The sequence below is a fragment of the Lepisosteus platostomus genome, chromosome 7 (assembly GCF_059453375.1).
Source record: "Lepisosteus platostomus isolate fLepPlt1 chromosome 7, fLepPlt1.hap1, whole genome shotgun sequence".
Classification (NCBI taxonomy): domain Eukaryota; kingdom Metazoa; phylum Chordata; class Actinopteri; order Semionotiformes; family Lepisosteidae; genus Lepisosteus; species Lepisosteus platostomus.
Window position 1 is genome coordinate 622,490 of NC_142617.1, and position 10,689 is coordinate 633,178.

The 10,689-nt window shown below is 46.6% G+C and overlaps 1 protein-coding gene across 1 annotated transcript; it reads left to right on the top strand.

Annotated features, from left to right (window-relative positions):
- Window positions 1–288: 288 nt before the first annotated feature.
- On the top strand, window positions 289–9,959 carry LOC148657715 (matrix metalloproteinase-20-like). Its single transcript, XM_088638357.1, has 10 exons — window positions 289–482; window positions 2,143–2,384; window positions 2,640–2,788; window positions 4,261–4,386; window positions 4,756–4,917; window positions 5,250–5,436; window positions 6,666–6,799; window positions 7,196–7,352; window positions 7,833–7,936; window positions 8,268–9,959. The coding sequence occupies exons 1-10, from the start codon at window positions 354–356 to the stop codon at window positions 8,366–8,368; spliced, it is 1,491 nt and encodes a 496-aa protein (XP_088494483.1). The 5' UTR covers window positions 289–353; the 3' UTR covers window positions 8,369–9,959.
- The last annotated feature ends 730 nt before the right edge of the window (window positions 9,960–10,689 follow it).

Consider the following 10,689-nt stretch of genomic DNA (forward strand, 5'->3'; position numbering starts at 1 on the left):
ACAAAAGCACGTTATGTGTGAAATATATACATTTCATAACTATACGCATCTGCCAACATTTTTTAAATGTTTTGATTCACCGAAAAGCCAATGGGCCTTTACATCTTTACACTTTTCATAACACTTCATCCCCGCATTAGATACATTAGACTTTTCCTTCAGTACCTGTTTATCCAGAACTGAACCCCTTCATCTACAGCCCCAGCTGTATAATTAGAATTTGAGACATGATTCATCCTGGCTCTCATTACATATCCTTGCTTATCTCTATAAAAGAAGCAAAGGCCCTGCCACTCTGTGCAGTTGTTCGACTTCTGGTGTAAAATTAAAATCCAAACACCTCCCAAGGAAAAATGAAGCTCCTTTGCGTCTTCTTGCCTGTGTTGGTTCTGCTGATGGTGACGGTCCGGTGTTCCTCAGCTCGGCAATTTCGAAAGCAACGGTATGGACGATCGACCTGGAGAGACTTTTCTTACGCCCAGGTTTGTGAGATTTAGTCAAATACGACTGCTCTCAGGGACCGACTTGATCACTATCAGTTGTCTCACTGTGACTATTCATAGTTTAAGCATCGTTTCTCATGTGGTAGTAATTAGAAATACTTGTATTTACAGCTAGCTAAATGTTTGTGGAATAAACTGCTTGACCAAACTAGATATTGAAGTGAGTGGGTACTGCATAAATTAAGCCGACGCACTGCTGGAATACAGGTTTATGTTTTGCATTGTGGAATTTTTGACTAGTTCTGAAACAACACCCAGATGCTGCAAGCACTCCTGACAGTGAACTAATATCCATTCAACGTGATCTAAAAGAATAAAAAGAAATAAGGCAGTAACTTTGCTCTAGTGGTACGTTTCAGCCTGTAAGGCATGTAAAACTATCACAATGGAAGCAGATAAAGGAAATACATTCAGTATTTAATGGTACAAAGGATGGAGGGACGTAAATGTCAGTAAATGAGGCTGCAGGGAGGACACTGATTATTCCTTTATCTTAGGCTAGCAGTCTGTTGACTGTTAAAAAAGAGCAAGCTCTTGATTACAGTGACAACCCGGAGACCCAGTTTTACAGCTGAGTGTCTTGTCCAGGGGTACCACAGCCACCCCCAAGACCCTGCAGACCCCGCCGCTCATGGGCCCAGACTGGGGCACCTTCTGCGTGGAGTCCCGTGTTTGTGAGGGGCTTGACCAGGAGCCGCGGTCTCTTCCTGCCTTTCAAAGGCGTGCAGGAGAGGCCAACCGACATCTTTAAAATCCTTAAGGGTTGTGTGCAGCTCTGTCCTGCAATAGACAGGAGTCCTTTCTGATGTCAAATGGCTGCTCTCAGAGAAGGATGTCAAAGGAGCAGGCAGGGGCGTCCTGTTCAGGGGGCTGCCCCTGGAGGAGGATTAAGCTGTTTGCTCTTTAATCTGTTGCACAAGAGCGATCATGTTGCCCTGTGATTGAAACCCACTGTGCTGAGCTCGGCCTGTCACGACACCACCCACTCAGAGCTGAGGGCAAGACGTAGCCCTCGGTGAAACCAGTCGGAGGAGAAAGAAATCCTACTTCACATCCAGCGGCAATACTGCATCAAAACAGAACGAAAGCTGAAAATATTATCTGAATATAGGAGATATTAATAAACTGAAGAGCTGTGCATTGTCCCTGTCTGATATGAGATATTTTAAATAAATATATAAATATATAAAGAAATAAATAGAGAGAGCTTAAAAGTTTAACTTAATTATTAAGTTCTCACAATCTCTTGCTTAACATGCTTAAAATTTAGCATGGCCCCGTTAACACCAGGCTTGAACAGACACAGGCAAACTCTAGCGCCCCCTAGGGGCCCAGGGGAGAGAAGTCACCACAGCAGGGTTGTTCTGCCCTACACCCACTTAGAACTGAGGACATTCTGAGCTTTACTCGTGTACTTAGACATGATTTCAACATCAGATGTCCACATCATGTTTTTTCTTGCGACAAAACTGTTCTGTGACCTTCCCATTGATTCTGAAGTGGCACAGAGCTAAGATCAAAACACTCTTGCTTTCAGAAAGCGAACGAGAGATTCTGCACATAAAAAGCACTGTGGCACTGATACACGTGAGATTTGTCTTCCAAGCTTTCTGTGAGTCTTTTCTTCCCCGCCGTGCAGGAGTACCTGTCCAAATACTACGACTCGGAGGAGGAGAGCACGGGCCTGCTGAGAGCCCCCCGCCAGCCGCTGGCGCGCAAGCTGAGGGAGATGCAGTCGTTCATGGGGCTCCGAGTGACGGGCCGGCTGGACCGCAGCACCATGGCGCTGATCCAGGCCCCGCGCTGCGGCGTCCCTGATGTGGAGAACTACCGGCTCTTTCCTGGGGCGCCCAAGTGGAAAACAAACACCATCACATACAGGTAACACCCCCGGACTGAGGGCCAGCAGCCCCAGGCCTCGTCCCACAGCTGTCGCACACGGGAAGAGCCCAGAGGGGCGCACCGAGCCGCCCGTGATGCAGGAAGACACTTCTGAAGGACGAGGTGCCTTCTGTTTCACCACATTGAGTTTTTCTGGCCGGCATTCGTTCCACTGAGCTCCGTTCTGAGGGTTTTAGAAGAATCTGTTCCGAAGCCCCCAGTCAGGCAGCACTCTGTCTCTCGTCCCTGTGAAAGGGTGGCGAAGTACACATCCTCCCTGACGCGCGCGGAAGTGGATCACGCCGTCGATATGGGGCTCAGCGTCTGGAGCAGCGTCACCCCCTTGCACTTCCAGAAGATCCACAGCGGCGAGGCAGACATCATGATCTCCTTCGAAGTTGGAGGTATGTTCCCGGCGGCACACAGGGCTCGCCTCTCTGCCTCAGGCGATGCAGCACTGGCGTCTCGGAGACTCAGCACAGACTCGGTGTCTCGGAGTAGTTTGCGCGCCGAGCTGAGCCAGTTTGATATTGTTGATGAAAACGCAAACGCAGCCTTTGTGAGAGGATTCAGGCCCAGGGTCTCGGCTCCTCCGTGTGTCAGGACAGTGTTGTGACACGTTTGGTCAGCAGCAGGGCCTCTGTAAAATGCCTGGAGTTTTTCTGGATTAATCCAGATTTAAATCTTCCAGAAGTACAGTACTAGATGGAACAATTCCACAAAATCCCAAAGCCTTTCTGACTCTAATGAGGTTGTGCTGAAAACAGACACGTCCCTGATGAAATGCCTGCTAATTTTAAACATCATGATGGATTCCTGCTCAACAACTACAATCAAACTCACATCGACTGAAACATGACTTCTTACTTCAGCTCTGACTTTATTTTGTAGTGAAGGAATTATTGTTGTTTTATTAGATGTTGAATGGAAACACTTTTCGCAGTAGGATAAAATGGAACAAATTTCAGCATAAAAAAAGAACACGAATCCTCCAGTAGTGTTTAGCACAATCACTTCCATCATTCTAATGTTGTATCTATTGCTCCATGCTTTAATAGTATAGTTCCTTATTGTACATCTCTGTAACCATTTCCCATAAAGTCTTACTGCAGTTGCAAACTCTGAGTATCTGCCTTGGCCCACATGCATTTCTGTTCCATTCTGCTGAGGTTGCCAGAAGCGCCTTTGAAAGGCTCCTGGAAAGAAGTCGTCAGCACCTAAAGCCATTAGCTGGACAGATGTGCTGATACAGAAAAACACAGGTGAACCAGAGGGGGAGCTAGAAAACTATCGTGCTGCTGCTGCAAGGGAAACTTTCTATTACAGGTGTTTGGAGGATGGAGTTAATAACAAAGAAGCAGATAAGAAGTTAAATTACTGCTCCCTTTGGCGTGGCCGGCAAATCCATCTGACTATTTCTGCTCTACTGTAGCAGCGGCGCTTAAGCAGAGACCCTAATCCAGGAACCTCCCCTTCTCACGTGTATTAGGGGCAAAAAACTAGACCACTGATTCACATTCTTACCCTAATCATTACTGCAATGGAGCAATGAATATCAGAGGTGCAATAAGACCCAGATGTCCTAGTGGCCCACCCCTGGTTTTGCACACAAAACACACATTCTGAAGACATTATATCGCCTGTAAGAAAACTGTTGAGTGGTGGACACCTATTGCCCTACGGGACTGGTGTCCAGCCCAGGGTGTGTCCAGCCGGACTGAGTGATGCCCGAGATTCCTGCCGCAGCCGTGTGCACTCAGAGCTGAACTCGTCGCAGTTCGAAGTCACAGGGCAGCACAGCAAAGCGCGACCCGAGGAGACGGGGAGAGCAGTGGTGTTTCGAGGTCTCACAGCGTGTTCGTGTCACGGCCCCCAGCTCACGGAGACGCGTACCCCTTCGATGGCCCCCGAGGGACCCTGGCTCACGCCTTCGCGCCCGCCGAGGGACTGGGAGGGGACACGCACTTCGACGACGAGGAGAAATGGACAATGGGCACTAACGGTGAGTACGTCCCCCCTACATCCTTCTGCCCCTAACAGCACCCCATCAGCCAGAGGTCACTTCCACAAGGAAGGGTCTTGTCCAGGCCGGCTTGCATGGGGAGTTCACCGCGAGCAGCCTGGGGAAAGCTCGGGTTTCAGGGTCCAGAGCAGGGCACCTGGGGAGACAGCAGAACCATCAGAGAAATAACACATCGCAGTTTTGTAAGCTGAGGTCCTAATCAGAATAAAGACATGCAGGTGAGGCCATATTTCCCAGAGACATCTGACAGTGGGCACATTGGGGGGAGCCGCTGTACGAGCTGGTATCGCCTGTTATATGCTGAGCATCAGTGAGCGTTTCATCCCCGTTGTCCCCCTGTCCTGGCAGGATTCAACCTGTTCACGGTGGCGGCCCACGAGTTTGGCCACGCTCTGGGCCTGGCACACTCCAGTGACCCCTCTGCCCTGATGTACCCCACCTACAAGTACCAGGACCCCCGGGGGTTCAAGCTGCCCAGCGACGATGTGAAAGGCATCCAGTCTCTGTACGGTATGACAGGACAAACCTTCCTCTTCAAACCACTGGGGGAAACACACCCCTGGCCTCTGCAGAGCACAACACCATCTCCAAATTCAAACAGTGTTGTTTGCAAAACATGACTTAAAACAGCCACCTATAAAATTTGCAATGGGTTTTGTGAGATTAAGTTCATGATTTCTAACACCTACCACCTGATTCTGATTGGCATATCTCTAACGCTAATTGCGTCTATAAAGATTATAGTCATACTAAACAAATATCAAAATCAAAATATTTTTTTTGTTTTAAAACAAAAGTCCTGAACTGTTTTATTGTTTGTATTTTATCCCTCAAACTTGCAGGATCTGCCAATAAAAATCAGGAGAAGCATGAGAAAGAGGACCACCAGAACAGGCAGCAAATCCCCGTCCCTCCGGTGCCTCAGCCTCCCTACTGGCCAGTCCCCCGACACCCGGACATGTGCGACAACGACCTGACCTTCGACGCCGCGGCGGTCTTCGGAAACGAGCTGCTGTTCTTCAAGGATGGGTGAGGTCCCGACCCGCCCTGGCCCACGCAGGAGGAAGGCTCCTTTCGCCTGGCGCCGTTTCCAAGTTCAGCAGAGTTTTAACTTTCACAATTTTGGAAACACCTGAGCTCAATAGCTGATATATATCCTGGGTCAACACAGTCGCATGAAACAGGAAAGACAATTCAAGATACCGAGAGAATGCTCTGCAGGGAAAGACATTTGAAGAAGAAAACTATCTCAATTAAAGTAGTAATTTTCTTAACATTGTTTTGCACAAAATACATTTAGGAAATAAGAAATCTCAGCAACATGGAGCAGGAGAAATGAAACAGAAATGGCTACGGTACTTCCGGTGGTATCAGCCTGAAGCCAGCAGACAGAAATCCACCCGACTTTAATATTAAAGCTGTAAACCAGGCCACTCCAGCATGCCAGCACAGCACCGCTTTGACATCACAGCCCGGTGTTACTCATAATAAATATTTACAGAGCAAAAAGCATTACCCATCTGGTAATTACACGCCCTGGCAATGGCAGCATGCACTTTTCAGGCCTGCCTCAGCTGTTTCTATTCAAACTTGCCTCCTCTGCTCAATTCCAACGCCTTCGCTCCCAGTGTGCTCAGTGCAGCTGTAATCAAGCATCTCACATGACTTTTAATTTGCCAGCCTGTGATGAACAAAACACCAGAGGCTACTAACTGCTACTCAAATCTGTGATCCACCAAGAAGGTGTGAAAGGAAAATTATTGGGATATTTCTTCATTTGAGACTTACTATTTTCATTGCCAGTTTTCATTTTATATGTATAACACATTTTACTTATTTTCTCTCTATTCCCTTCATAAACCTTAATGAACAACATGGGTCTAATAATCGGGTCTTAAATAAGTACAGCAGTGGTGCCAGAGTGATCAGTACTCTGCCAGCTGCATCTGTTACTGTTACGATTATTTCTCAGGCTTGACGTGATTCAGGGAGCAGAGCAATGATTCGAATAACAAGTGTTCGAATAAAAAGCTTTTAGAGCGTCTCTTGCTCATTTTAAGAAGCCTTCAAAGTGGGGACAGTTCTGGACACACAACCTGCACACACAATCACTGTTTGGGTATTTGGATGTTTGGGACTTCTTGTGTAACATAAGGGGTACAAACTGTGATGCACAGGCTCTGTCTAAGGACTTCAGAGGGAGAATATCCCACATGGTTCACGGAAGTTGAGGATATTTTCTGCTTGGTTTTCTGTAGCTTCCTCTGGCGGAGACAGTCCCGGCTGAAAGATGTCCTCCCCGGTTACATCAGGACCTCTTTTCCACAGCTGCTCACGAGCATCGACGCTGCCTATGACGTGCCCGAGAAAGGATTGGCCTACCTCTTTAAAGGTAATGTTTCCCCGTCGGCCGGGGCTCGGGCGGTCAGCCCCCCACACCGCAGCCCCCTGACACACAGGAGCAGACGGGACAAGCAGACGCTCGTGACTTCAGAGCGCGAACCGCGAGGGCTGACTTTTTCAATTAGAATAGTTTTGTCCACAAGTGTTTTGTTTGAATGTGATTTTTAAGGTCTTTTTAACGGGCTATGACCACACATGAGAAAGCTGTGCGTTTGGTTGCACCGTGGTGTGAGGTGATCTGCAGGGTGGCAGTAGATGAGAATAGCATATACTGTACTCAAGTCATTACATCCCTGTTGCTTTCAGTCTCGGGTATGGTCTCCAGGCCTTCTCTGCTGTGAGGGATGACCTGCTGACCTGCTGACCTGCGCTTTGTGCTTTTCAGGATCCAATTACTGGACGTCCCGGGGGTTCCAGATGGTGGGGGGTCCCAGGTCAATCACAGACTTCGGCCTGCCCAGCCGCGTGCGACAGGTGGACGCCGCGGTCTACCTGAAAGACATGAAGCAGACCCTGTTCTTCGTCGGAAACGAGTTCTACAGGTGAGGGCAGTTTCTCAGCTTTCGCTCTTCAGACGAACACATACTGCCATGGTTGGAAGAAGTTCAAGTAGGGAGCTAGATCAGCATGCAGAGGCTGCAAAGGAACAGGTAAAGGTTTATTCCAATGCTGAAAAGAAAAGAGGCCCAACATTTCACACCTGAAGAAGGCTCCACAGCCAAAACGTATCTCTTTTCTTTTCCTTTCAGAAAGCAATTAACCTTCACCCGTTCCTGTACATGTTTATTCTACTGTACTGTAGAAGGAAGATGTGGACAAATATTTTATTCCTTAACTGTTATTTATACATGTAATGTTTCAGTGTGAAGTTTACAGGAAGCTGGAGTGAAAATAAACATTCAAGAGCAGTAACAGATGAGAGGAGGCCATGTGGCCCTTGGAGCCCATTCACTAATGTAATGTAAGCTCAGTAATGAGAAATCCCGCCTGAGCCCACTGTCTGTCCTCCTTTTCCTTGCCAGTTACAACCACGCGATGCTGCGAATGGATGACGGCTATCCCAGAAAGATTGAAGAGGAGTTTTCAGGAATTAGAGGCAAAGTCGATGCTGCTGTTGCAGTAAATGGTAGGAATGCAATCTTACATTTCTATAGCTGTCTCAGTTGTAACAACATCTTTACATACAGCACATTATATTTGTCAAGTTGTTTTAGCGCTGAGCACAATTTTCCATGACAATCTTAAACGTATTACTGTTAAATATAAATTTTAAAACAGTCATCACTGAACTAATCTTTCTTACCTGTGGCAATATCACTGAAAGAAAAATGTACCCTTTAGAGAACGAGTTTGTAATTGATTGCTTTAATAATAATAATAATAATAATAATAATAATAATAATAATAATAATGCTGTTATTATGTTATTTATACCAGTCTGTTCTCTCCTCTTCTAGGATTTCTCTACCTGTTCTCTGGGCCCAATGCCTATAAATATGACAGCGACCGGGAGGATGTTATCCGTGTTGTAAAGGCCAATTCCTGGCTCGGCTGCTGACCGGGAGTGCTCAACGGACAGACAGACAAAGCAGGAAAAAGCAGGAGATTTAAAGACACATTTCTAACCCTCTGTGTGAATAACGTATAAAGGACCAGCATAGACATGTCATAGACACACTCATGTCTTTAAAGTAGAACCCTTAACAATGAACACGGGAAGAAGAAAATCCTTAATTTATTTGTTTTATTCATATTTTTTTAATTTTTAGGAAGGTACAGTAAGTGTGTTTTGTGCTATAAAACAGCCCCCGCTCAGTTCTTGTTCCATGTCTCTGCATGAGGAACTGGCAGCTGGCTTAACTTTGGTGTTATCAGATACTGTAGCTGTAGGTCTGTCGAGTTGTTTGTGTCACTCTGTGTTTTAAAGACCTGAACACACGACCACGTCAATGACACCAACCAGTAAAACCATCAGCTACAAATGGAGGTTGGCCCCACAGCCCAGAGGTCGCGGGTTCGAATCTGGGCTGTGCCGATGGCCAGCTGTACCCAGGAATCCTCGCGGCGTGGCACGGGATTAGTAAAGCTCCGCCTGGAATGGGTGGGCCCGGCACCCAGGCCCTCAGCCGAGGGGCTTCAGGGATGCCAGCTGAAGTCTCGGCTCACAGCTGGGCAGAGTGCGGCTAGGAGATGTGGCATCCCGAGCGAGTCCTGCACTGGGCAGAGTTGAGAACAGGCGGCTCTGGTAGGAACAGGCACCTTGCAGCAGGTTCTGGAGGATTGTCCAGTGTGGTTCCCCTCTGAGGAGACCGACAGACTTTATGATCAGCTCGTACAGCAATGGGAGGAAGCAGAATGGTGGAGAAAAATAACGTCCCTCTACATCCCCCAGAAGCCAAACTGAGGGTTTGCCTAGTGCCCACCGTTACCCCACCACTGGCTGTTGCTGGTTATGGGTGTTTTGGGCTGTGGGTCATCCCCCCACCACTAGGGGTGCAGTGGGAGAATGATCCACCAGCTGGCCTCCTCCTACTGCAATGCTAATATATGCAAAGTTCACAACAGTGCTATATAGTAAAACAGTGAGACAAAAAAAAATATGACACTTAAGCAGGGAAAAACAGGGACTAACATCAGAAGGAAATCATATAGCCTGAATATGAAGAGGAAGGAAATGAGTTGGATAGACTGACTGGTTCAGAGCCTGGCGGGAGGAGAGCTACAGACACTGCAGTACAGCTGCAGCCTACTCCCCTAGAGCACAGTGCCTGAGACAGGGAGGGCAACAGGGCAGCGGGACAACAGGGCAGCAGGGCAACAGGGCAGTCTTCTACAGAAGGAGGGTCTTTCAGGGCACTTCTGAGAGTTTCCTGCAGAGAATACGGGAAGAGCCGAATACTCCCAAGCTATTTGGTCATCCTAATCATTTTTTATGTGAGATTAGGGAGGAGGGATAGCAAATGTATATGTATTTTCAAGAATTCAGTTTTTTGTATTGCAAGAATGAATGCATATCATTTCTCAGTTTTGTACTATGAAATGTTTTGTGTTGAATCTGTGCCGCTGCATTTGATGATTCTTCTGTGTGGGAGTTTCTTATGGGAAGAGATAAAACATTGTGCAATACTCATATCACCTGCTTCAGCTGGGCCAGTCCAATCCCCTTTTCTTTCACATACTGGTAATATAGCATCATTTAGAAAGCACATTCTCCCTCCATTCGGCTTTCTTGTGACTTTATACTACACAAGCACATGTGATGACCAGGCCTATGTCAATGGCGCAGCAGAAAGATTAGTCTGGAAAATGTGTGGCCACCACATTTCTGAACATAAAGACAGGAGGATATTTATGTGTTGTTCCCAGTAGGTCTCCAATCCCTAGAAGACATGAAGTAATTTTAACACAAAAAAGCATCTGAAAAACTCTAATGATCTTTAAAAATAATAATTATTATTTTTAAATGTATTTATATTACTCACGATCTTTTGTGGCAATGTGTTACGCTTTTAGACCCCTAATTCAGGTCATTTAAAGTGCCTTTGCGAAATATACAGCCCCCTTACTGTGATGTGCCATTGTGTACAGATACAAAATGATTCATGCACATTTTCTTAAAATCAGTATTTTATTCAAACCATGAAAGCTCAAACTGAAGACATCTGTGGGTAAGATGGGTTACAGTAAATGCCAGCAGAAATTACAAAAAACTTAGAGAAAAAACTGATTTATCTTGACTGCATAAGTATTCATATGTATACTATTGACAATTGCCTGGTGTGATTTCTGCCCTTATAGTTTTCTTCTTACAGTTTCACCCTTCATGAGGCAATCGCTGTTTGACATAGATCGCAACACTAAACCAGGTGTCAATAAAGT

Coding starts and splice junctions, on each gene's coding strand:
- LOC148657715 (XM_088638357.1), top strand. CDS start 354: ATGAAGCTCCTTTGCGTCTTCTTGCCTGTGTTGGTTCTGCTGATGGTG. Junction 483..2,142: donor GAGACTTTTCTTACGCCCAG/GTTTGTGAGATT, acceptor CCCGCCGTGCAG/GAGTACCTGTCCAAATACTA. Junction 4,918..5,249: donor AGGCATCCAGTCTCTGTACG/GTATGACAGGAC, acceptor TCAAACTTGCAG/GATCTGCCAATAAAAATCAG.